This window comes from Eumetopias jubatus, unplaced genomic scaffold, assembly GCF_037043125.1.
Source record: "Eumetopias jubatus isolate StellerSeaLion01/CBP00866 unplaced genomic scaffold, mEumJub1_p1.0 scaffold_2, whole genome shotgun sequence".
Taxonomy (NCBI): Eukaryota; Metazoa; Chordata; class Mammalia; order Carnivora; family Otariidae; genus Eumetopias; species Eumetopias jubatus.
Genome location: NW_028274808.1, coordinates 30251127 through 30278897, shown reverse-complemented (window position 1 = coordinate 30278897; position 27771 = coordinate 30251127). Strand labels below are relative to the sequence as shown.

General features: G+C 39.9%; 2 protein-coding genes across 4 annotated transcripts in view; both read right to left on the bottom strand.

The window, feature by feature from the left end:
- NRG1 (neuregulin 1) overlaps nt 1–27771 on the bottom strand; it is a 1087163-nt gene that overhangs the window by 105908 nt on the left and 953484 nt on the right. Inside the window, exon 1 of one of the 3 annotated variants that reach the window (XM_088020944.1) lies at nt 13519–14185. The exons of the other annotated variants lie outside the window; for them this stretch is intronic. Coding sequence (XP_087877070.1) covers nt 13519–14185 — 667 coding nt within the window. Of the gene's footprint in view, nt 1–13518; nt 14186–27771 lie in introns of those variants that run through there. 3 annotated transcript variants of the gene reach the window in all.
- Nucleotides 14502–14681, bottom strand: LOC148164813 (uncharacterized). Its single transcript, XM_088021394.1, has one exon. It carries the CDS (start codon nt 14679–14681, stop codon nt 14502–14504), a length of 180 nt encoding a protein of 59 aa, XP_087877520.1.

Below are 27771 nucleotides of genomic sequence, written 5' to 3'. Positions count from 1 at the left end.
AGAGAGAGCAGGTATTCAGTGAAACAAGAAACAGTTGACACCTTGTTAGCTTGAAGAGGAATTTGAGACTAAGTATCTTCTACTATTTGTGTTGTATCTTTTCATAAGAAACACAGAAAATTAAGAGCTTAATGGAGAAGCAAAAAATTCTATAGGAGAGACACACAAGCACTTCCATTTAATAATCATATAGCACTTATTATATGCACTTTGTGCACCATCTATACAAGGACAAAAGAAATCCTTGATCTTGAGGAATAGAGGCATGTAGGTAATACGTAAACAGGGCATGTGGGAAATCGGTGGAAAATACTGGTTTCTGCAAAAGCCCAGAGGAGGGTACTTAGTTCAGTTTAGGGATAGAGGAAATCTGTCTAAGATGAGTGGACTTCTGAAATAAAGTTTCAAAGATCCCCAAGAGTGAGCTGTAAAAGGGATGGGGTAATTTGCTCCCAGGAAAAGGGAATAACTTGAACAGAATGTGAACACAGAACAACAAAGTTAGTTAAAAGGAACTCATAAAAAGAGGAATTATAAATTGGTTTGTTGGATGCCTATCCAACATCCCTCAGGGCTTAATTCCATCACATGTAATGGGTTCTGGATGGGGTTACAGGGCATTCTAGCCAGATGTCACGGATTCCACTGTAACTCTTCTTTTGCATTTATAAGGACCTCTGTAGTACATAACTGTATTGATTTTACAGGGGACTTTCAGGCATGTCTTCTTCTGTTGTTACCAGGAGATAATGTCCACAGTTCTAATTCTGGCAAGCACCTTGACTTACTTGACGTCGATGAAATGGGGAGACTGAGCCAAATGATCTTCAGTTCTTCCCCACCAGACTTCCTCCATCTCAGCTGATGATAACCTCATCCTTTCAACTGCTCAGTCTGAAATCATCCTTGACTTCTCTCACATCCTTTCTCCAACCCATGATTAACTCATTCTAAATCTATCTTCAAAATACATTCAGAACCCAATAATCCAATAAAGTCTTTAAACCCCACTCCTAGAACTCCTACAACCCTGTCTGGATTACAGCAACATCTCCTCATGGGTCCTGCCGCTCCCACCACGATCCCTCTCCCTGAAGTTTAACATCTCTTCATTGATCCCTTTGAAACCCAAGGCATGTTGAGTCCCATTGCTGCTCGAAAGTCTGCAATGATTCTCCATCCCCAGCTAGTGGGAGAGGCACCCTTCCGCTGGTGGCACGCCAGGTCTCCTCACTTCCCTGATATCAGCTCTTACTCTCTCCAATCACTAAGCTCAAGCCACACTGGTCTTCTGTTTCTCCTCCCTGCCCCAGGATGCCAGCAAGCATCTCAGGCTTTTGCACCGGCTTTTTCTTCTGCCTGGAACATTCTTCCTCCATGTATCCACATGAAATCCTATTACCGCTTTCCATCTTTCATTAACTGTTACCTTCCTGATGCAGCCTACACTGATCACTCTACTTATGCTGGCTATTTTTCATACAACTTACCTCCTCCTAAAATAGTACCGGATTTACCTAGTTATTATTCTTTCATCTGTTTTCTGCTCTTAGAAGATAAACTCCTGGAATAAAGCTTATTGAGTAGGCATTCAATAAAGAATATGAAGACAGGAAAAAAAAATGAAGTTCTTCCAGCTCTAAAAAACTGATATAATTTATTAAAAGTAGCAAGAGATATTGCAAAAAGCACAATATGGTGACATCCTCATCTTTTAGACCAGTCTCTGTTTCTTATTAACTATGAAGATATGTAAAGCCCAATCATTTCACACTTTTGGATGTTGGATTCCTTAGGAGGAAAGTAAAATATCTTGATCAGCCTATCTATAATAGCTCTTACATCTTTAAAATGTCAATGATTCTGCTGTGATCCTGTTTAATAAAATTCAGATACTTCCAAACCATCGTTATATCATAATGGACAGCACCAATCCTCACATTAATTTATTGGCTACATCTGGATAACGAATAGACTTCTGCCTTGCTAAAATGATAGCATTATGGCATTCAAAACTTCTGCAATTGTTCTCCACCAGCTAAGGGGAATTTTTTGTCCCCTTGTGGACCTGCACACCAATACATACACAGGAATAGATCTAATTATGCACGCACGTGACTCTCCACAGCAGTATCAATTGAGGGCATCTCGCTGGTGAGGAGGACTTTCTCTCTGAAACCATCTCAACCATGTAGCTCTGTTTCTGCCAGACAAGTAGACAGATGATTATCCCCCTCAGCTCTCCTTCTAATTGCTGAGAATAATGCAGATATGACAGGAGCGCGAAATACAGAGAAAAAAACCACACGAACAAACCAAACCAAAATGGTAGCATATCCACATCTTTTGTCAGTATGTCCCTGGAAACTCCTGTCCCTTTCTTCAAGCCTGTTATAGCAATAGCAAGGAATCAAATTTGGAATTCAAGGTAATGTAATTTAATTTAACAAACTGCACAGTAATGGTGGCTCATGCTTACGTAGCACTTATGTGCCTGGTACTATTCCAAATGCTTTATGTCCATTAACTTATTTGATCCTCATAAAAACCCATGAGGGAAGTACAATTATTGCCACCATTTCAAATACAAGGAAACTGGGACACAGACAGTCTATATAAATTCTACTGTCACACAGCCAGGGACAGAGCTTGGATTCAAACCCATACAATCTGGACCCAGTGTGTGCCCTTAATCACTACACTATCATGAAATGAAATTCCTCGTCGCCTAAATGTGACTTTTTCTAAGAAAATGTATATATTGCTATATATAAGCTTTGCAAATCATATTTTAAAGTGTTCAGAATCATGTTTTCATAAAGTCTGTAAGGACTGAACTCTATATTGAATTTCTCCAAATTAAAATTCCAGAAATGTAAGGTACAGTTTCAAATCATTTTCTTCCTTCCTGTGCTGCATAACCAAGTCACTCTTGGTGTACCTCAATTTTTATTCCCAACATAAGCAAATGGGACACCTACTTCAGATAAAATATTTTTTCTAGACATTGTACAGGCCACAAAAATGAATCAGCTGTAACTCATTAACTTCTCAGTCCAGTATAAGTGTTAGGCATGTATCCAAATAACAGCATCACAAGTGAGAATGGGGTAAGTACCTTGATGAGACACAAACAATGTGCTATGGGGCTCTAGAGGAGGAAAGGTCCACATCTGATTTGGAAGGTGTGAGTCCTGAGGCCTGAGCAGAATTAGGTAAGGTAGAGACTGTGGGAAGTGAACATTTTTTTGGTACAGGCAATAGAATGAGCAAAGAGTGGAGGAGAGAAATAAAATAATATTCTAGGTAGAGTCCCACGTGGCTACAGCATGGTCCCTATGGTTTGTGGTGGGGAGGGGACAGCTGGAGTTGGGCTACATAGGAAGCTTTGGGGTCCTGCTATGACAGGACCTTGGATGCCAGAGAAGAATTTATGTGATAATATAAGTGTTTTCTAAATACTGGCTATGGTGAACTCAAGAAATGAAAATGAAACGAGAGCAATCTCTGTTTTGTGGATCGTAAGATTTCTCAAATCAATTTTGCAACAGATCCAATAAAGCACATTGACTAACTGTGTAAAGTTTACATGTCCAAAAAGTAATTTCCTATTAGGTACTATAATCAATGTCTAAAGATTTATTAACCCCAATCTACGTACTATGAAAGGAGCAACAAGTGAACAAGTAAGATATCCAAATTAAACTTAGGCCCTCTAAATCTAAGCACCCAGAGAACCTCTCCATCTGTCATTCACCTTGTCATCCTGAACTCTGCTGATCCAGAACACAGGAAGGAGTCAGGTTTGATAAGCAAAACATATGTCACCAAAGCTTATGCTCTTTCTCAAGAAAAGAATCTTTCTCAGAGACATATTATCTTTTATATAAATGTTTAACCTGCTGAGAATTTGATTTACAAACCCCATAAGGAGATCAGAACCGTGAATTAAAAGAAGTGTGAAAAACTATTTCATTAATACAGACTGATTGCAAAGTGACTTGATAGAGGAAAGCACACAATATATGAATATATCATCAAAATTTTCTGGTTCTGTGTGATTACTGGCAACAAGTTTAAAATCTCTGAGCCTGTTTCTCTGTGCTAAAAGATTTGGTTTCCATTGTTTCTATGATGCCTAAAGCTCTGAAACTATCATTATGATTATGCAATAAGCCAACACACATTCAAAATATATACCACTCTAGGGTTAGAATTCCTAATATAGCTCAATATGACCTAATAAGATGACAGTATTCAAGAAACTTATAACATAACCCACTATACCCTCAAGATATCATAGTACCCAACATTATGAAGACCCTATATTGGATAAATTCCACTTAACAAGTAGCCAGGATTATTAAAAGATTTCAATCCAAAAGGGAGAAAATCAAAGTTTCATGGTGATAAATCATTAGCTATTTAGAAAACTCAACAATTTCCCAAAGATTTTTGAGAAGCCCAAGACTTATGTATTGATACAAATGTTTTTACGTATAGGTAGGGGATATGTAGGTCCTTGGCTATGACTAACATAGTCAACATGAAATGGAACTCAGTGGGCAGGGGTTAAGTTCAGTATCTCCCCATTGGCATTGAAACAGAAAGATAAGAAGACTAAAGTAATTATTTTATATAATGCTTTTGTTTAGTATGTAAACCAAAGTCTTCACAGAGTATATATTATTTTTTTCTCTTCTCTTTGAAAAATCATAAGCATTATTTGATGAGAAAAACTGTAAAAATCCAGCTTGCTTTAAGGACTATAGTCTGGAAAGATCATAGTTGTAACATTGAATGTTGCCACTAATCATTCTTCAGATTTGCTTTGTAGGCAAGACTTAGTGTTATGTTAACAATCAATGGTTACTGATTCCTTTTGCTCCCAGAAGAGCAAGCAATTATGACCCAGGAAGCTCCACCAAGGGATTACAAACAAATGCTAACAAGAGTTCAATTCCACTGTCCTTAGATCATTTCATTTATTTATGGAGCTTTTATTGCATGATACCAACATATTTCATAAAACAAATACTTCCTGTTACTTAGCAAAGGAAGAGGCAACACTGAAAGTCATCAGGCTAATCATGGTCAAGTCTGCGGTTAAGGTCTCACTTCACTCTCTCCAACAACACATCCCATGAGAAACCACAGGTCTGGGCCATCCGCTCCATAACCTCTGATGCTCCAGGACACTACCCTCAGAACAGGGTGGGAGAACAGTACAGTGAGATTAGTGGAAAAGTAATGGTGGGGTACGAATAGCAGAGTAAAGAGAAAAGTAACCCTGGGGTAGCAAGTAAGAAAGAAAGAAAGGAAGGGAGAAGAGAGGGGAACTGGAGAAATAAAATCATAGCAACATTTGACATGGACATAGGTACCAAAGTTAAGACTTGAGAGTCCTAGTGTCATCTGTTTGCTTCCTAATTAAGTTCTCTTTCTCATGGCAACTGTCATTGTCTTCTGTGTTATTCTCATCTGCCTTCAAATGGCTATGAATATATGGACATTTGGCTTACTTTTAAATTATGAATTTTTAAAATAAAATAAGTTATGGAGGAGAGAGTTCTTTTTTTATTAGGGAATTACATGAATATAAAATTCTATACTAATTTTTGCTTAGAATAGAGCTGATAAATTTCCCCTTCGGTGAGGATAAATGGCACCTCAAGAAAGGCAATTCAAACACTCAAGTGCTTATTGCTGAAGATTTGTGTAGTAAATCAGCTCTCGTCTTGTCACACCATGTTCATGATGAAAAAGAAAAGTTGCTTTACTCTAGGAAGTTTTCCATTATATCTCATCACATTTTATTGGGTCAATCAGCTTATTCATACTGCTCAGTCAGAACAACCTATACCCAGGTAAACTCTGCCTGCAATTGTTATCACGTATTTCCCCCTTAAAAGCCTCACTGCTCCAATATTGATTCAGAGTCCCACTTCTGCAATCTAATATACTTGAGTTAATAACAATCAAGATGACCAAAGCAGAAAAGTTTTCACATAATTCTAGGTCAACATTAACGAATAAATGAAAACACATATATTACACTGGTCACTATACATTTTGTAAATGATAAGCTCTCATAAAAAAAATTAAAGTCCCTTAAGCGCATATACCCATGTACATACGAACCCTGACAGAGAGGAGGAAAAAGAAAGAAGTTAATACTCCTTTAAAAAAAAAAAAAGATTTATTTATTTGAGAGAGAGAGAGAGAGTGCATGTGTGCATGTGGTGAGCAGGGGAAGGGGCAAAAGGAGAGGGAGAGAGAGAATCTCAAGCAGACTCCCCACAGAGTGTGGAGCCTGATGCGGGGCTGGATCTCACAACCCGGAGATCACAACCTGAGCTGAAACCAAGAGTTGATGCCCCAAGAAATTAGTACTTTTTAAACTCTGTGCTAATATGAGGTATTTTTCTCACATAGAGTAACTTATCTTGTCCTTAAAACAATCTTGTGAGAGTTTCAAGTATTAATTATCCCCATTTCTTTAGATGTAAATTCTAAATCTCAAATGGTGAAGTGATTTGCTTAAGGTCATATCTAGCTTATAAGCGGTAGAGCTGGGACTTGATGCCAAGTTTCCAGTATTTCCACTTCACTATGATGTCTCTTCAACTCTTACCTTAGTTCTACGTTTTTCATAAACTTCCTCAAGCTCCGACCTAAACTTAACTGTCCAACTGTTACAAAACCACTCTGTTAAGATCAAAGGAGGAAAAGAATAAAGTAAAGAAGAGAATCAAGAGCAGAATGAGGGAGAAAATCGGTACCGGTTTCATATTTACTATGGTTTAGTCCTGAGAGTTGGTGTTTTCCAGTATCTCATTTAATCCCCCAAACAGATCCAAGAGATGCATACTACTATCCTCAAATATAAATGGGGAAACAGATTCAGAGGGATGATCTAACTTGCTCAAAGCCATGGGAAAGGCAGGTAGGATTAAAACTCAAGTCTGCCCAAGCGGAAAGCTAATGCTCTGGGACAAGAAACTGAGAGAATCAGAGTTGTAAGAGGCCTGAGAGGGAAATATATTTAATAAGTTGCTTGAAACATGAATCTCCCTCAAATGTGTTATTGCTAAATATTTCCATGTAGAAGAAACTAAATTCTTTCTGAATACACATTTCCTTTGGAATAACTTCGACTGTGAAAAGATTCTCCCATACACCATGTTGTTGGGAGAGGTATGTCCATCCAATCTCCACTCCAGAGGGGGTGTCCTATTCTGATCAAAATCATACACGTAAAATTCTCTTCTCTAAAGAGAACATCTGAGATGGAGTGAGAGAATTTACTAATTAGGATTTACACAATTAACAGGAAAAGCAAAGCCATTTAGATTAAGATAATATATGCTGTTTGAAAAAAAATGCTAAAGACAGTTTGGAAAAGAAAAGCAAGGTGTAGTGAAAACCAGGATCATTCCAGTTTATTCTCAGCACTCACATGAATTATCTGGAATGACCTTGGGCAAGTCACTTCACTTCTCCAGATTTTAATTTCCTCACTTTGGAAGTCACTCAGATAATCTTAACATATGTTCAACATGTCAAATTCTATGATTACAGAGTATCAATGACATTATTTGCAAACAATCTTGGAATGCTTACACATACACACACAACAGTGGATTAAATTCACTTCAGCAAACATGGCAACAAGGTTTGAGGTGATGAGGATTAACTTTATCCCCTTCTCCTCAATCACTCTTCATTTGAATGGTACACGAACCCAAGTTTTCATTCATTTTGAGAACTAATACCTTAATGGCAGACATTAGCCTTTCTCTGGGTAGTGGAACTAAAAAATCCTTGGGAGTGTTTTAATATTCTTGTTCTAGAAGCCAAAACAATAAATGGAAAACTATGACCAAGAAATAAAAATGAAAATATTTATAGCTGTTTCAGCTTTCTGGAATCTGGAAATAATACTACCATATTTATATGCTAGAAGAATTATGTAGATATTTTTCATTTTAAAGTGCTCCTAGAGACTAGACAGAGACTACTTTCCCAGTCGCTTCAATGGTTTGCTTAAAGAGTGTCTTACAGGCCAGACATGAATCACCCCAAATCACCCAGCTCGTTGGTAGCACAGGTGGGACTGATAGGACTTTAAAATAAAGAACATTTAAGTTAAAGGCAAGTGTTCAGCATTCAACAGCTAGAGGAGAGGAAGATACCAGGGGAGGGACAGAAGTGGTCATCAAAATGTGAAAAAAACAAAGGTAAAGAGAAGAAATGCTGCATTCAGAGTTATACGTATAATTAAGTAAAGAAATACCTCAAGTGGATTCGAACTGTGCAATAGATTCTTCAAATTTATTAGAACATAAGCTCTATGAGGGCAAGAACTTTTACTGTTTCTCATTGCCATAAAGTCCATCTAGAACAGTGCCTGCCACTGTAGTAGGTGCTTAATATGCATTCACTGAATGAAGAGAAAGAGGAAATAACAGAAGAAAATTGTTGACATACAAAAATAATAAAAACGGAAACATGGCCATAAGAGTAGCTTACGGCTGACTAGAAAGCTCGAACAGATTCAGTAGACGAGAGTTATGTTTTAGCTCTCAGCGGCTCCGAGCTCAACTTTCGACAAGTCATAACTTTCTTATGACTCAGTTTCTCAATCTATAAAATATCTTTCTTTACACTTTAAAAGGATCGTGTGAGGTGAGAGGAAAAGGAAAAGGGAAGGAGGAAGAACAATGATATATGGCTTGGGACATAATGACGTTCTTGGAAAGCAGAAATGCTGATTTGTATAAATGTACAGAAGAGTCAGCAGAGAAACCGGTGTGAATCACACTAAGGAAAAGAAGAGGGAGCGATCCGGAAGAGGGACAAAAGTTTGAATTAACTGTGCCAATAAGAAATGAGTATATTGTCCTAGAGACATATTTTTGTATGTGTGTTTGTAATAAGTATAAGTACCATTCAGTATTACGATACAGTAAAGTATGTGAAAAGATCAGTGAAGATGCTTTGGTATTTTAGAACGCAATGAACTATTGATAAATAAAGCCAAAGTGGCATCATTAGAAAAATAAAGGATGATTTAAGAGATAACTGGGTGGGTGGGAAGGCAGAGGAAGGAAGAACACTGCTCTAGGGATCATCAAGGAACAAGGAGGAACGGGGTGGGGGGGGCAGTGCAGGCAAGAGGTGAGCCGCAGAGACATCTGCTTGATGCCAGTAAAAGAGCCCACCCTGGAAAACTTTTCAACAGCGAGCCAGACACTGTATGGATGATCAAATAAAAAGGGAAAAGACTAGCACTACCGAAAATTTAATAAAAGCTAAACAAGAAGGCGGGAAGGAAATCGAATTTTAATAGTATGAACTATAACATGCTTGATCAGTGGTCCCACTTGACATACATCCCTGTCTGCTGGATGCCACTGAAGCCACCACAGTTGGTCTCCAGCTCTTTTCTCTCTGGACCAGGGAAAAGCTGACAGGAGAAAAGAGCCATGTGTGGATTTAAATTCTGGCGGACAGGACACTACTCTGTGCTCTACTATTTTGGATTTCACTAAACCTTTCAGAATGTTGTGAATTTTCGTAAAAGAATGTCACTACATCCTTCAGAGCCCAGGTTTCCTCACCAGTGGATTTATCAAATTATTTGGTTTCAGCCGAGGATCTTTCACTTTCTCCCAGTTTTTAATGTCTTGGGCTTTAAACAAGTTTGGTTAAAGTGGAGAAAAGTTATCTGAAATCACCACTCTGAAATACCCACAAGTATAGTTGCAAGGAACTAGAAGAATTTCTTGGGCTTAAAATAAATGCCACTTTTAAACTGAAAGGAAGAAATCCTTTGGTATATTTAATTAATCACATTGAGCTTTCGCAAATGGTAGTGATTCCTATTGTCACTGTGGTAACAATGGTTTGCCATGCAACCCAGTACAAAGAGATTTAAGACAAAGCAAAACAAATCTGGCCTAAGATGAAAATACTAATACACTCTTACACTACAGAGTCTGTTGTCAAGCAGGCTCTCCCATCCAGAAATACATTTTCTTCCAAGATGGCACTACGGTTCCCTGCGACAATTTAATTAATCAGCTCTTTTTATAGTAATCTAAGTTTGCAATCTCCTGGAATCAGTTCTTTCCATATAAATAGAGGTTAAGATAAATTTTAAAGCCCAGGCAAAGAAAACAAATTAATGGTTCAAGTATTTTGTGCCCCAGTGAGAAATAAAAACTTAACCATTACCATGGCAAATAAAGATGTGGTAGTGGGAAGCCACTAACACACACAGAAAAACTTCAAATTAAAAAAAAAAGTATATATATATTTTCCAATCCTGCGTTAGATCTCTTGAGCTCTAGATGTATGCATAGATTAATCTAGTGAAAACATGAAATTATATTACCTTATGAGAGAAATGCCCATTTTAGAAAACCTGATGTAACCACTATTCTTACAGGCAATTTAAAATGTTATATATTGCCTTTTATTACAATAAAGACAAAGAATGTTTTAACTTTAAAAGAGTCGGTGGGAAGGGGAGTAATTCCAGTGTTTATAGAATAAAAGCCTAATAATACTAGAAGGTAGATTGGTTGGGGAATAACGGAGCAGACACAATTACTGGGATTGTCTCTCTTCCACTCTCTCAGGCTCCAGGATAAAGAAGAATCAATTAGCCCTCCACAGACTATGACCTTGAAGGCTACAGCTCTGTGCATAATATGCTGAATATGCTCAGACAGATAGGAAAGGGAGAATAACGTCTTGAAACCACTGAGGAGCATGTTTCAGATGCGACAATGCCGTCTTAACATGTATACCACCACAGCGTAGCTCATGTCAAAAACACACAAGACGAAAGGAACGCTCTGGTTCTTCCTGGGACTAAGCATTACTTTCTGAGTTGAAGGGAAAAAAAGTGAACGAGGTTACAAAATGACAGTCTGACTCCAAGCTTTTTTTTCCCTTGCTTTCCTTTAGTGCATGGCTACAAGCTTTTTAAACAACAAAGCAACCACTCATACGAGTGTTTGAAAGCAAAGCTCCCTGGACCAATCTCCTACCCCTCTCCTCCCAAAAAATAGACTCCTAATTTTTAGGATATTAAGTGTTTTTGTTGTTTTCAGGCACTAGGCGGAAAAAAAATTAACACAGAGTTTCCTACACAGAAAACCCATAGGCTGGAAAGTGTCAAGCACCGTCTACCCCTAACTTTTCAGGAGAAAACTACTTACAAGCTGATCTCCAACGCACTTCAAAATGCTGCAGCTGTGTCTCTGGCCAGAACTGGCCACTGCGATGCTTTTAGGCAGCAGTAAATCTTTTCCACTCAATGCAAATGCCAGAAAATCAATGCCCAAGCTCGAAAATAAAGAGAAGAGAAACTATATGGAATGCATACCCTAGGAAAACACTTAGTAGAAGAATTTACCTTCAAAAATAATTTCTCAAAAAGTCACAACATACTTTTTGACATGGTCCTAGATCAGGAAAAGGTAACTGGATGGTTCTTTGTTTGCTTCCCCCACTCCCAAAGATGACAAAATTATAGACTTTACTTGAAGAGGTTTTTTTTTTTTTTTTTTTTTCCCCAAAGGGTCCTCTTTCTTTTTCTGGACAACTAAACCTCTTTGGGCACATTTTAATTAAAGACAAGTTTCAAGCGATAAAGACAAAGAAGTAACCTTGTCTTCATGGTGAATTTTGCTTCTCTTTTCAGGATCTGTACTTGCTTTTTATAGCCTGTCATTTCATCTGGGTATTATTTCCTGGTCACTTTGCCAGGTGGGAAGAGGCGATGAATGCAGTGATGTCTATCAGACCTTTAATGATGCTTCAGGGATTTGATAAAGATACAAAGCAGTGTCTGCAGAAAGGAGGTTCTTTCCTAATTACACCTGAAAAACAAGCCTCTCCCTCTCTTTTTTAATCTTTGCCACTGAAACTGCTGTGTATGAAACGATCTTGAATCACAAGCACAAATCAAGTTTTCTGTGTTTCTCTACCACATGGCTCTCCCTCATTTGGAACATAATGTCTGGAAAAGATATTCTTTATTTTTACTTAGCATCCAGAGGGAAACAGAAGGGGTGAGTATTTCATCACGGAACCCTTACCCTCAACTCTAAGAGATTTTACACACGTTATTAAGAACCAAATCCTCTCATCTTTCACTTTTTTCTACTAAGGGAATATTCATCAATGGTAGAAAGTGGTAGAAGACAGAGAGACGAAAATAAATCAGAAACATTTAGAAAAAAGAGTCTAGAGGAGGGGTGACTCAGATGGTTGAGCGTCTGCCTTTGGCTCAGGTCATGGTTCCAGGGTCCTGGGATCGAGCCCTACGTCCGGCTCCCTGCTCAGCGGGGAGCCTGCTTCTCCCTCTCCCTCTGCCTCTCCCACTGCTCATGCTCTCTTTTCTCTCTGTATCTCTGTGTCTCGAATGAATAAGTAAAAAAAAAAAATCTTAAAAAAAAAAAAAAGAAGCTAGAGGAAACTCCTCCCTCTCTACTGGCGTTTGGAGCAATCTGACTAGTCATGGTTTCATCCCTGTCAACTTTCCATTGTAAAAGCATCGCGTGGCCCCAGTCGGAACAGGAGCACATTGTTCTGTACTGTTTTAAGAGCGTGGGCTCTCCTCACTCACAGGTTATTAAACTGTGTGGCTGCAGGGCAAAAAATGACACGTCTGGGAAAAACAACAACAACAACCAAAAAAAACAACAAAAACGATGTACCTTCCTGATGGATCTTGTACTTTTTAATGACTGCCAAGGAAGCTCTTTAGACGTTTGATTACAGAAGACAAAACTAACTTGGGAAAATCCCTTCATGCAGACTTTGTGCTGCGTCCTGAAGAAAATAAAGCTGCCCCTCACCAGTGCTCAGGAGCTGAAATGACAATCTGGGCAGGACAGGGAGAGCCCGCCGCTGCTGGGGGCTGAGCACAGTGACTGCGCTATCAGGAAGAACCAATTAAAAGAGAAATGTGGTGAGAGCAGAGAGCAGTGAAGGGAACAGGAAGAAGGGATGGAGGCAGATACCAGGTGGCGTGGGGCTGCCGGGAGGCCAAGGGGAACTGAAGGGTGAGGAGGGGTGAGGGAAGGCTACATGGGAACGAGACAGACGCGAAACCACACTCGCCGCTCTATGGAAGTCACACTCATATAAAACAGAAAGGATGCTCTGCTGTCTTAATTTTTTAGAAAGTGTTAGAAATCAATGGAACTGCAGTGACATTCAAGCATGACTCGCAGACGCTCAAGCTGGGGGTCCCCCCCACCCAACCCCAGCCCGTGAACAATCTGGCTGGAGGGAACGCTGCTTCACACCAGCAGTTTGCAAGATCATTTTACTCATCTCTTCATGGCCACCCCAAGCGTTCCAGTCACATGATGTGCTTCAACAAAACCATGCAATTAAAATAGAAGACAAGGAAACAGCTCCCTGTGCTAGAGAACGCCTTTTGGCGCCTCAAGCCCACCCCTTTCCATTATTCATCACCTCTCTCTCTCTACTTACAAAGTTTAGGAGCAGTTTGGAGATTAGTTTCTGTTGTTTGTGGCTGAGTTGCTGACTTGGGTGTTCTCACCTCAGGGTTCCGTGTGGGGAAAGGGAAGGATGGTGCGGTGGACGGCAGGAAAGAAAAAGCAAAAATACGATTCTTCGGGGTGGGTACCGCTGCGGGTTGGGAGGACACAACAGCATTGTCAACTTGCAGTGTAACTTGAACCTCAGTTTCAGATGGAGCCCTAGAGACAGGTGAAGTGTATGTCTCAGATGCTACCCACACAGCTGAGGCAGCAGTTGGATCCAGAGAAATAATAGGGTCCTGGCCTAACCCCCCAGGGTCAAGGTGAGTAGGAGAGTCATACTCAAATATCTTGTCCACGAACACCCACTTGAGGCCGGCAATGCAGAGGCAGAGGCTGACTAGACAAGCCAGAATGGGGACAATGCAGATTTTCTCTGAGTTGAGGCAACCTCTCAGGCGCTCGGCTTCCAGGCAGACACAGCAGGGAGCTGCCAGGCCCACGAGTCCAGGGGTTCTCCCATCTTCAGTCTGGGTCTCTGGCATGTCTTCTGCTGCCGGAAGCCCGTCAAGAGATGGGTCTGCACTCAGCTGAGTGGAGGGGCTGGAGGACCTCTCAGCAGCTCCCTCGGACATGTCTGGGGAATAAATCTCCATCGGCTCACCTCCAGAAGGCCTGGCCTCTCTCACGGTCCATTACCATGCAGAGCCCCCCCCAACCAAATGATGCAGCATCTTACATGGGGAAATCGATAAGTCTTCCAAGTCCAAGGCCATTATCAAAAGCAAGAGGAGTTCAGGAGGCAGGAAGGAGGAAAAAAAGCCTCTAGCAAACTACCAAATACAAGTATATTGTAATTCGTGACGGCTGTTTCTGGGCCACTTTTGCAGTTCTTTCAAATGCTTCTCCAAACCATCCCGGCTGGTCAAGAGGACCGGGGCCAAAACCGAAACCGAACCGAGGGTTGGTCAATTAGGTAAACCAGTAGCCCAAACTGAAAGGCATGTTTCTCACCTCGAGTATCTGAAGCTGCTGTCTGCTTAGATGGAGAAAGCAACTGTCATGCAGGAGAAGTAAAAGCAAAAGCAGGACCAGCGGCGGCGGTGGCGGCGGCGGCGGGAAGAGAGGCAGCAGGGCCAGTAGCAACAGCATCCTGTTGTGTTAACGCGACGGCTGGAAGAGGCTGAATCATTATAGAGCAGCAGGTGCCTGCCCTGCGAGCATCACTGCAAACAGGGTCATGGCAGAGGGATCCGAAGGGAAGAGTGCGGCCCCGGAGGGGCGGTGACTCCCCTCCCCGCCCTGCCTCCACCCCCACCCCCCAACCACTCCTCTTTGTCCTTCTGGAGCGCTCATTCACTTTCTTCCTCTGCAGCTCGCCCGGCCCTGCTTCATAGTCTCTTTCTCTTCCTTTCCCCTCCCCATCCAAAGACGTTCTCTCTCCCTCTCTCCCTCTCCCTCTCTCTCTCTCTCTCTCTCTCTCTTTCTCCTCCCTCCTCCCTCTGTCCGTACTCCAGAGCTGCTGGATGCTCTGAGTAAAATCAGTACACCCAGCAACGCAGGACTGCCAGTGACTTCCTATTTTATCCAATTAGAAGGAATAAAGGCCATCAAATCAAAGAGAAGCAGGCAGGCACCAGTTTAAGCTCAGTCCCCATGGCCCCCACCCCGCTTCTTCCCTTTTTCTTTTTCTCTCCACAAGAAGCGGCCCCCGTTTTCCACCCCCACCTTGCTCGCTTCCAGTCTTGCCGGTTCTCTTTCCTTCACCCACTGTTGGGTCAGAAAAAGCCAGCGATCGATGCTAGCAATCTAACAAAGCTGGGATGGGGCGGGGGATGTAGGTGGGACCTTATGGGTTGGACCTGAGGCTTGGCAAAGTCTGATATCTGATTCCTCCCTAGAGAGGTAAGCTTTTCAACAGCAATTTCTTCTTGCCTGCCGCTGAGAGAGAGCATTCCTTCCCCTGCCCTCTAGTAAGTTTTGTTCACCAAGAGGACTGGTATTACCTGATCTTCAACCAACAGTTAGAACATTTTTTTCCGAACCATGGACAGCTCTGCCTTCAGCCCCGTTCCCGACGATCCTGTAAGACTTTCCAATACCCAGGGTGAAGCGATGTTGGAGGAGGGGTGCTAGGCGAGGGGAGACGTGTTCATGTAGCCCCACTCTGGTCCCACTTAAATTTCCATTTCCTCTTCCCACCCGCAGCAGTCCGAGACTAATGTCAAGCTAATAAGAAACACTGGTAAATAGTGCTCTTCATTTTGAAATTAGCCTTCATGGTGACTCCACACTGCAGAGGTTTGAATTCCCTGGGTGCTGTAATATATACCACATGTCCTCAGCTAGAACCACACTGCAAGTATGAAGAAGAGTTTTCCACTAAAGTGAAGAAGAAATAAAGGATTTCTCCAGACAAACAAAATTGAGGGGATTTATAGCCAGTAGCAAGAGATAGTAAACAGATTCTTTAAAGAGAAGGAAAGTGATATAGGTCAGAAACTCAGATGCACATGAAGAAAGGAAAAGCACCAAAACAAAACAAAACAAAACAAAAGTCATGGTAAAAAAAAATTTGTTCTTATTTTTGATTGATCTAACAGATAAGAGTTTGCTGAAAATGATAATAGCAACAATGCATTTGATTATGTATGATTATGTGTAAAAACCTACTCATGTATGCTTACATATAAGTGAAATAAATAAAGGCAATGATCCAAGAAATGGGGGGGGGGGGGAAGCATGCCTTTTGTGTTAGGTTTCAGTAGCTTTACCTTACAGAAAGTTTCAACGCAGGGTTTTTCTCCCCCTTATAAAACAGCAGCCCTTAAAAGGCTGGAAGAAATGCAGTCTTCAATAGGGAGTACAGGATTCCCGGAACCTCCTATTCTTGCATGTCAGTTCACACTATATGCATCTGAACCTTTAATCCCTGCTTTACTGTGACTGCACACTCAAATGGTTTCCAAGGAACCATTCTGTTCACCTATGTCAACAGGACTCTTAAAAACTCTCTCTAAATGTATACTACACACACAAACAGCATATGAGTCCCAGAAGCAATAAATTTAGAGCTCAAGTCCTGAAAAATTCTGCTTTAAGCACATTATATTTGGTGTAGCACAATCTTTCCTGCTCTTAAATAGTTTTACGCTTTAAGTGGGCATGCAATAAGAATATTACCATTTCTTTCAAAATGAAATTGGCCCATAATTATAAATGATTTAAAGGACGTTAAATCTCAAAATGTGTTTGCAGTAACAACTACTACAAAAGCCTGAAACAATTTGCCTAATTGTAATTATGACTGTGACAAGCTTATGGGCAAAATGACTTATCCTCTCCATAACCTGCACTTATATACCAATAACCAATATTTTAAAGTAATACTTAAAATAAGATCTTGTGCCGGCTTTCTAGCTTTAACTATTTTATTTTTTAAATTAATTTATTTATGTTAGAGAGGGGAGGGAGGGAGAGCATGAGCGGGGGGAGGGGCAGAGGGAGAGACTCCCAAGTAAGCTCTACACTCAGTGGGGCTGCATCTCAGGACCCTTAGATCGTGACCTGAGCTGAAACCAAGAGTCAGATGCTCAACTGGCTGAGCCAGTCAGGCGCCTCATTAACTATTTGATTTTAAAGCAGTGAGAGTTTTCTTAAAGATTCTAACAACGGACATGAAATTTCCTATCACAGGAAATCTGTTTCTTAGCATTTACAGTATTCATACTGAGAGGTAGTAACATTTTAATAATCAATATTCATGTAAATATTCAAAACCCATACAAGCAAAGTAAATGTTTATGCTAAATTGGGGTACTTTATAATTCCTTTCCAGATCACCCAGTTTAAATACATGGGCCCTACCTCCTCACTTCTGTCCCAAACCAACCTTACACTCAAGTATAACACATTGGCATTTCCATTCAGAGCCAATCTAGGTTTCAAAAATCAAAATGGGGTTCAGGCAGCCCAAGTTGGGCAGGTAAGAGAAGATACCCAGGACAGTAACCCAGAGTTTAAAAAAGTGGTCCTCAGCTTGTACCAACAACTACTCACCTCAATCACTCAGAGCAAATGTATTCTGTAGAAAAAGAAATTATCGGGCTCTGCTCTAGTTGTCATCTTAAAGACGCCCAGCACTTAGAAAGGAAAACGACATATTCTACAAAGACTCAGACAAAACAGCAGAGACAAAACCCTGTGGGCTGCCACAACGGTTCTTTCCCCTGGGCTACACACATCGGACTGTGGGGTGTGTACTGTCCTCCCTGGAGAGGTATTCCAAGAGCCCCGTGGCTCCTTGAAGCTAAGATAGGCTTGAGGAAAGCCAGCGTCCTGTAAGGTGGTTTCCCACCAAATCAGAAGGTGAATGTAATTGAAGAAAGGGGGTACAGGAGGTAAAGAAAAAAACAAAAACAAAAAACAGTTCTCCATCCATTCCCCCGTTGGGACTAGCAGAAGGTTGTCTTTATCCCTTAATCACATCCCCTCTAGGAGTAAAGAAGTAAGGAAGGGTGGTGTGAATCGGTGAGGGATCAGAATTTCCTTTGGCTGAAACATGCCTATTTGGAGGAAGAATCACAAGGATATAACACTTTAACCCTTCAGGCTCCACCCCAATAAAGCCCAGGAGCACCCATATTTCTGTGTCCCCTTAAAAAATAAACATGAGCCAGAATTTTGCTACCTTTTAAAAATCACATTACCACCTCGTTCATCACAACAAAAGCTACATCACACCTTGGTGCCAGGCATTCTGCTAGGTTGTTAATATATATTATTTTCTTATCTTCACTAATCCTGTACAGTACATATAATCTTCAAAAAAAAAAAAAAAAGAAGACGACTCAGGCAGCTTAGGTAACTTAGCCATGGTCACAAGGCTATTAAGTGACAGGGCCGAGATCTGAACAAAAGTCTGATTCAAGGGCGCCTGGGTGGCTCAGTCGGTTAGGCATCTGCCTTCGGCTCAGGTCATGATCCCAGGGTCTTGGGATCGAGGCCCACATTGGGCTCCTTGCTCAGTGGGGAGCCTGCTTCTCCTTCTCCCTCTGCCTGCCTGTCTACTTGAGCTTTCTGTCTCTCTCAAACAAATAAATAAAATCTTTAAAAAAAAAAAAAGTCTGATTCATGCTATTTCTGCTGAAAAATACTGCTTTTCTTTTTAATCACAATAATGCATCTGATTATATGTTGCTTACCTACCACTTCATTGGGAGAATAAGGGAACCAAAAAGTATAACAATGAAAAAGGCTTAGTTCCTTAATGTAGTCTGTAAACAAACTTAAAGGTGCCTCCTTTCCAAAATAAGAGCTTTCTAAAATTTTGCCTAGTGATATCCAGAAGTTATAAGGATCAAGCATAGGCTATTTAAATGTGACCTACTTATAATGGAAATTGAATGAGCTCCTCCACAGTCTCGGTTCTAGCATTTTCTCTGGAAAGCGCTCTCGGTTATGTACCTCCATGAAACGAACTGCCCCAAAACAGCTTGAAAGAACAACGGTTGTTGTCTATCTCCTGAGTCTGCAGGCTGACAGGGTTCAGCTGAGTGGTTCTTCTGCTCCATTTGATGTCAGCTGGGGCAGAACGGGGCTGAACTATTGAAGATGGCACTCACGTGCCCAGCAGCTGATGCCAGATGTCAGCTGGGAGCTCAGTGGGGGCTGCAGGAGGGCACATCAACCCATGGCCTCCCCCTGTGGCTTGGGCTTCTCACAGCATGGTGGCTGGGTTCTGAGCAGAAGCATCCCAAGAAGGAGGAAGCACAAGCTGCCAGTCCTCCTTCAGACTAAATCTGGACGCTACATGGGTTATTTCCATTGCCTCCTACTGGTGAAGCAGGACAGGGCTGGGGGGGGAGAGGATTTAGTCTCGATGGGACGGTGACAAAGAATTTGCCGCCATAATTCATCCACCACAGAAGGTAAGGAAGTAAATGTTAGTAAGTCGACCTGGGACAAGAGGAGATGGGGTAATACAGAATGGGATTTGGCAGAAGAAAATCAAAATACACGTGTACTTCTGATCCACTTTCATAATATTCCAGCTTCCTTCTAAGCCAGCTTCAATGAAGAAAAAAGAAATCCTATCATATCATCAAATATAATGAAATTCCTCTGCTACTTCAATTCAAGCCAGGCTATTGGGTTCAGCATTTACTTTTTTTTTATTATCAGAAGTATTTAGCACAGCTCTAGCAGATGAAAGAGGATAGTAAATGCCAGTTTGCTTTTGACCATATTACCCAAACCTCTCTTCTCTTTTACATTTTTTTCCCCTATATTTTGGCTCTTTTGCTCTGAAAATGTTTATCTCTGAAAAATCTTACCGTTGCTCCTAAAATGGTGTCTAGTACTACAATGACCAGGATAATTTTTTTTTAAGACTTATTTATTGATTTGAGAGAAAGAGAGACCATCCATGAGCAAAGCTGGGGGAGGGGCAGAGGGAGAGAATCCCAAGCATACTGCCTGCTGAGTGCAGAGCCCGGATGCGGGGCTGCATCCCATGACCCGGGAGAGCATGACCTGAACCAAAACCAATCAGATGCCCAACCAACTGAGCCACCCAGGCGCCCCTGGGATAATTTCATTTCTAAATTATACTCATTGGAGATGACTATGGATAAAATGTAATGATTTATGTATTTGCTAATGAATTATGAAATCACAGTTTTCACAAGAAAGCTTCATGTTCTAAAGGTAACCTTAAAAAGTTACTGCCTCCTATGGAGAGGACAGAGTACTCAAATGTATCTATTAGCCTCTTCCTTCTCATTTGAAAGTCATTCCCTAGGTTGGCCACAACTCCTCCCTGCAGCCCTTCTATGCTTCCAAGTCAGGGACGCAGCATTTTCTTAACTGTACCACTACTGGGGCACATCTTCACAGTCTGTGCTATTATTTAATCATGCCATGTGTATAGGACTGAAGAATACAATTTCTTTGAAGGCCAGGTCTATCACTGTCTGGCTGTCCCAAGCCTAGAGCTGCATTATCCATTCAGTACATACATTTTGTTTGGTTTTTATTTTTAACTGAAATTGAATTATATAGATTACGGCCCCTCTAATAAATGGGCAAACTTTTTTTGTATCCATCTAATTATTCAAAATACCCTCTATACTCTCGTTCATTTTTTCAAATCTTTTAGTGCTTAGTTCAGTCATACCCTTATCAAATTTTTCTGATTGTTCCTAAATATGCCTTTTGAGAATTTCTCTTATGCTACTGAAACTCTGTTACCATAAATACGCTTCATGTTTAACCACCACAGATCCTTTCAGTGGATGAAAAGTTGGGAATAAACCAAAATTTAACTGTTGTTCCTGTAATTCTTCTCTCTTCAACTAAACAGAAAAATTCTCTGAGGGCAAACCAAATCCATGTACTATTTGATGTTCTTTTACATTATTCATAATGCTAAATGGGGGGATATGAAACTCATCCTACCTTACTGGGCAGATGTTTTCTCCCCACTCTGAAGGTGAGTGAAGACTCTGGATTATACTATTCTTTCCCAGTGAAAATTTTCTCAGAGAAAACAATCTGACTTAATTTCAAGAATTATTTTATGAGATGCTGTATCAAACGTTTGGTACTGACTGTGGGTCTGTGTTCTCATTTTGTAACAAGATGATCAATTCACTCTGGCACATTTTGTTCTTTATAAGTTGAGATCCTCTGTTGCTCAAGATACAGTATATGACCTCAAAGATGAGGATTTGAGAATTTATATGTAGAAAGATATCTTTATTAAATGGGATAGTTATAATAAGTTTTCTTTACTTTGAGAGAACCTATTAGTTTCTCACTCCCCGTAAGTGAATTCATTAGTTATATGCAAAAACAGTTTATTTTATTTTTGATTTTATAAGTCACCTTTCTTTTAAAATTACACTGGACATGTTCTGGAAGCAGTTGGAGATGGTTGCACAACATTGTGATAAATATCAGTGACTTGTTCACATTAGAATGATTTTAGGTTATGCGAATTCTAACTCAATAACAAAAAAATGACTCTTGGACACTCATCATGGTTTCAGCTTCTCCAACATTTAATTTCAAAAGGAAAATATGTTCTACCTGACCAGTTTTACTAGCGGACTGCACTAAAATAATGAGACTTTGGTACATTTAGGTTGCCCTTTCGTCTACAAAAATCTCGGTAGGTCACGTGGCATTAAATCTCTGACAGTTATTAATTAACTACAAACTCTGAATTGATGTTGATGATGTGACACTGCATCCCAAGGAACTCAGAAGCATGAATAAAGATATACTAAATTGATAAGTCATTGAGGGTTTCCATTCAAAAGATATTTTATGAGAAAATGAGCAAAGGCTTATAACTCTATCTCATTTTATATACTTAAAATATTATTTCTCATTGTTAACTCCATCCCATTCCCCTATTTAGAATATACTAGAAATATGAGCAAAGGATGACGGAGAAAGTGGCAGTTATTCTGAATTATCTATCTGTATTTTCTACGCAGTGTGCTTTGTTATGAAATGTGTGATAAACTGACTGCCTGAATGTCAATTCCAATAAGGTCAAGCACCTGTGTCTGTTTCCACCACTATATCCCTTCTGCCCAGAACATGCCTGGCATACAGATGTCACTATGTGTTGTTGAATCAATGCATCAATACTAGAAACTCTACTAAAGAGAGATAAATTAATTACATGAAAACACGTGAAAGGCATGGGTACTCCAGATAAGAGTTGTACTTGTGTGAATAAACACAAATAATGTTAAAGTACTGTGTGTGTATATGCGTAATAGAAAAAAAAATGTCCTTATAGTGACTACTCTGATATATGGATGGATAGTCAATCATAATGTTTACTAGAGCAATATATGTTGCATTAGTTACCTTGAACAAATACCTTTGCTTGTTTGAAGTTAAGATCACATCACAGAGCACCATGGCTAGGAGAGAATTTTTGTTTGTTTTATCCTCAAGTCTTATGGCAAAACAAGGGATAATCGGCGCTTTTATGAGCATGTAGATAATGTTATTTAAGGGGAATAATAAAGGCTATACTTTGTTGCAGTAAGAGAAATTAAACATTAGGGAGAAATATCTCTGATAATCAATGCCTGTTTAATACAAAGTCAGTAAGTTTTCAAACATGGAAGTAATTAAACTTGATTTACACTTAGGCACTAGCTATTTGTTTCAGTTTCTTGTCAGCTGACTCTATGAACTAATCCCCAAATCAATCCAGAAATGCAGTGTATAGCACAACACATCACTTTTACAAATGCTCTGGAATTTGTTACTTTGATTTTTCAATCTTCTGCTTCAGACAGAACCTGTTGAGCATGAGATGGTCCACATAGGAAGGCAGTTATGAATTACTTATAAGACAGTACCATCCACTCAAGAGACTCTGAAACATCATATAAAGCCTTCTATAAAATAAACCCTCACAACTCACCTGGAATCAAGGAAGCTTCAGGAAGGGAATTATCTGAAGTGCCCTACTTTTAAATATAGTCCAAATTTGTAAATCTGAGAAGAGTTCATCCAGAGGAAACATCTTACAATATACATTTTCCGTAGGGTCTACGTAAGTCTTGCTCCTTGCTGCTGATCAAAATGAAAATACAAAGTTGCACCAAAGGGAAAAAAGAGGAATAAAACTATGAGCAGTTGCCAGAGCTGATTTGGCATTCTGAGGGAGTCACCTAACTGGCAATGCTGTTAAGGTCATAAGCCTTATAATGCTCATAGAAGCAGAAGTATCCTATTTAAAATCAAATGCCAGTCTCCTATTTTTCTGCTGCTTCTCAGTCCAAGGGGTGGACACTTTTTCTGCATTGTTATAATTTTTATTACTTTAAAAATACGAATTTAAGAGTCATAAGATAAAAGTGTCTTGTCATTCGGTCTCCAATTCAAAAGTCTTCTATTCTAAATCACACAATATGTTGCTCAGTTCAGATCTGTTTAAGAATGCCTTTTTTTTTTCATTTCAGAAATCACACGGAGTGAAAGGGTTTAGGCTTAATGCAAAGATGAACTGTAATCTCAAGAATAATTAGATCTAAAATTTTCATTTACTGAACGTTGGAGCTGAAGCAGGACTTGCCCATGAATTTTATTTTGTCCAAGAAGAAAACAGGTCCCAGGAGGTAAAAATAATCTTCCTGGAGTCACACCAAAATTAATTTCAGAGTCAAGACTACAATTCAGGTCTAATGCTCCTCTCCTTTCCACTCATTTCTACAAAGGAAAGCTCTTTAGGGATGTACTGCCAATGTCAATACAAAGGAACAGTAGAAGGGAGGGTTTAGATGTTCTGTCACTACTGCCGTGGATTATGTCTATAGAAATATCTCACCTTGAACTTGCATTATGACTGCTTCTACCTGAAAGTTAACCCTGTTTAATGCTCCCATGACCACTTTTGGTCACAGCTCTCCTGAATATTCAGGCCCTCTTTCTGGAAGATATCCACAGATCAATATTCATATTTGGACTCATTTATTCAACCTGATTTCATCACACTAAGGGGACACACAGAATGTGCTCTGTGGAGCCCAATAGTTTTCACAGAGGATAGGTCGGAGATAAGAAATCAGTTTAACAATGGCAACGTGACAACGAGCTTTATGCTCACACAGAAAGGTACAGAATAGAGACTCTAGTGGATGGAAGGGAGCTTATATTAAGGGAGAGGAAAGAAGACTGTCATGTCAAAATAGGGATCAGCCTAATATTATTGCAGTGGTTCAAAAACATGTGATACCAAGATGGCCAATAGCTGAGAACTGGCGAGGCAAGGTTATGGCCTCTTTTAATTTGGAGAGTCAGAAGACTGGCACAGGGAAGGAGCGACTGTCAGGAAGAGGAGAAAGAAGGCTGTTGCTAATGGAGTTAATTCTGAAATACGATGCCTAGAAAATCCCAGGTCCAAATATGATGACTCATTCCAGAGAAACCTATATTCTGTTTGTTGGCATAATCTGTCACTTACATATTCTTTTAAAGATTGTAATAAAACACATGTATCAGGCAGAATGGGATATGTGGGAGTAAAATGCACTCAGATGTGCAACTTACTTGAAAGGGCATCAAAAATAAGAGTGGATGGATAAATAAAATGATGCTCAAAGCAAATACAGCAAATGTTACCTGTAAAATCTAGACAATGGGTATAAGTTGTTTACAATGCATTCACTTTTTCTGTATACTTGAACATTCCATAATAAAACGCTGGAAAAAAATTTTGAAGATTTTTTTCATGGCTATTTCTCGCCAGCACATATGACACAGAACACACCTTAATAAGCTATAGTAAGTTTTTATTATAAAAACTCCAGGGCGCCTGGGTGGCTCAGTCGTTAAGTGTCTGCCGTTGGCTCAGGTCATGACCCCAGGGTCCTGGGATCGAGTCCCACATGGGGCTCCCTGCTCAGTGGGAAGCCTGCTTCTCCCTCTCCCACTCCCCCTGCTTGTGTTCCCTCTCTCGCTCTCTCTCTGTCGAAAAATAAATAAAATCTTAAACAACAACAACAACAACAACAACTCCACAGCCTATGCCAAACAAACAAAATAACCAATTCCACATTCATCAACCTGCACTTGGTTATTTCCCTTCCTCTCTATGCAGGTACCCTCGGCACCCACCTCCCCTTACCACTCTTACTTTAAGGAATTGATTTTTAAAATGAATTTCAAAATTATATCAAAAATACAAGATTTGTATCATTTTAACTATTATCTAATGGCAATGAAGTATCTTTATATAAACAAACCATTAGTTGCTGCAGAAAATCTAAGAGCTTTTCCTGACCCCTCCCTCATATCGTTTATTTGCCAAGAAGAGATTTTTCTTAATGCCCTCCTTCAGTCACTGGGGGATTGGAACATCTATGAATAATGTGAAGAGGGAAATTGTAAAGTTCACTTTACTGACGATCAGAAAGATTAGACAGTAAGCATCATTTTGTTGGAAAAACAGAAATAGAATCCTTTAATGGTTGATGACACTTGCATCCTGAACATATCTTTTTCAACGGCCAAACGGTCAGGGGACACTAAGGCCAAACGGCTCTGATGCGGAGGGTGAGCTTCTCCACCGCCGTATTTCCTACCCAGTTACGCATACAGATATTTTATAAAACTGTTAAATATTTATGATGCAGTACAAAGCCCCTCTAAAAGCATCGGTATTTAACTAAATCATGTCAGTGACAGCAAGAGGCATGCAGAGTAATTTCACCTAGCAGGAAAGTACTTCTTTTACATATCACTGCCGTGCAGAGAGTTTCAACCATATGCTGTTTCTACCCCCATATACCTCCCATAAGAAGGAAAAGGCTTTTAAAGAGCCTTCTCAAATGAAACATAAATCTTCTGAAGTGTTTCTCAAAAATTCTTCCCTGAGACTTTTCTACGACCTGTCACTAGAGGTGAGACAAATAAACCATCCTTAGGTTGAGTCCCCTTCACCCCAGGTTAGATACCTGGATTTAACCCAATCTTTACTTCTGTCATGTCCTTCCAAAGGTTTACTGACTATATCAAAGGGATCCAAAAAATTAAATACAAAAGGATATCCAAAAGGTATCCATGTACACCTAGATCCCCCCTATTCTTCCCTTTCACCCACAAAAGGATGCCAAGGAAAAAGTTTTTGATGAGTATATCTAGAATTAAATTATTGGTAATCATTCAGAAACTTAAAACCAAAGAATCTATTGAGATAAATACCACTATGTAAACAGTTTTCCAAGGTTCCTAAGCTTTTGGTGATGCAAACGAACAGCAGAGAGAAGTCGCTGAAATTAAAAAAAAAAAAAAAAAAAAAGTGCAATGAGAAGGTAAGACATTTTTAGGCATCTCCAGGCTCAGAGCTCACTGTACTCCTGGAAACAGGAGGTTTAAAATAAACTATGTCTATGGAAAAAGATGGGTTGAATGGGTACAAAAATAATTATTTTAGTGAACTGTATGCTGTCAAAAACCCAGAGCTACATGCTTGAATTGCCCAACTCAAAATGAAATGATATTACTGTAATTCAGCCAACATACAGCAACTGATTAGGAAATTTTTGCTGTTCAGCATTTAATCGAACTTCATTTCACAGTCTGGAAGGTAAAAATGGAAAACCTCATGATGACCTGCTTTTCAAAAGCAGTAGATTCAGATTTTGAGGTCGCTGTATTATATATGATCAAAAATAGCTACCATTTCTAAAGACCAAAGATGTACATTAATTTATCTTGCTATCTAACTGCCCATCCATCCAAAAAATGTTCCCTAAGTGGTTGGTTATGTCCCAGGCATTGTGCTGGAGTTTATAGATGGGGTAGCAGGTAGGGAAAAGACATTCCAGCTATAGTCTCTCTTTTCTCTGAAGTAGAAAGTGGGGTTATCTGCCAAGAGTGAAGGCATGATTCAAATTTTGAGAGTGATAAGGTCCAAGTCTCCTCAGAAAAAATAGAAGAGAAAGCTGACTCTGAAAAACAGAGGCAGGACAAGCATTGTCCTTCCTTATTTATCATCCTCACCATCAGGATCCTTATTTCTCCTCTTGAGAATTATATTTTGAAAGTGCACCCATGGAAGAAGACTTAAATAAAAAGGTCATCAATAACAGAAGAAATAACTTTTCTGCCGAGCCCTACTGTTCTTGGACCCAAACAAGAACATGTTAATGACAGATTTACTCCTCAGATGAGGGCACTTTCCCCAACAATAGAATTTAATCTGCAACTGTAGGTGGTCCGCTTGATCATGCTGTGTGGTTGAACTCGGGCCATAATGAAACCAAGCCATTTACATGATACTGCCAGCAGGTACACGAATCAAAAAGCTTGAACATACTAAACAGTGTGATGTCCCTCTGTGGCATATTTCTTCTCCTAGGAACATGATCACTAGGGAGGAAGACATGCCATAAACCCGGAGTTTTAACAGGAAAATTTAATTTTTTTAAAAGACATTAATATTTGAAAACATTGTGCAAATATAGCAAGTTAAAAATTATTCATATTAAAGTGAAAAGGGAAGGCTTGGTCTTCAGTTGATGCCTCTTCTGCTACAGGCTTCACAGGTATTTTTTTAAATGTGTGCCTTTTGTCAGTTTTTCCAGATACATTCTAGGTTCACCTTGTCCTTCCTGCCTTTGGTAACTTCACTCGTTCACTCATTCACTCGGTCATTATTTAGTAAGTGCCTACTACATGCCAGGCCCTACCTAAGACTACGAGAATA

Excerpts from the sequence above, each read along its gene's own strand:
- LOC148164813 (XM_088021394.1), bottom strand. The coding sequence starts at position 14,681 with ATGCTGTTGCTACTGGCCCTGCTGCCTCTCTTCCCGCCGCCGCCGCCA.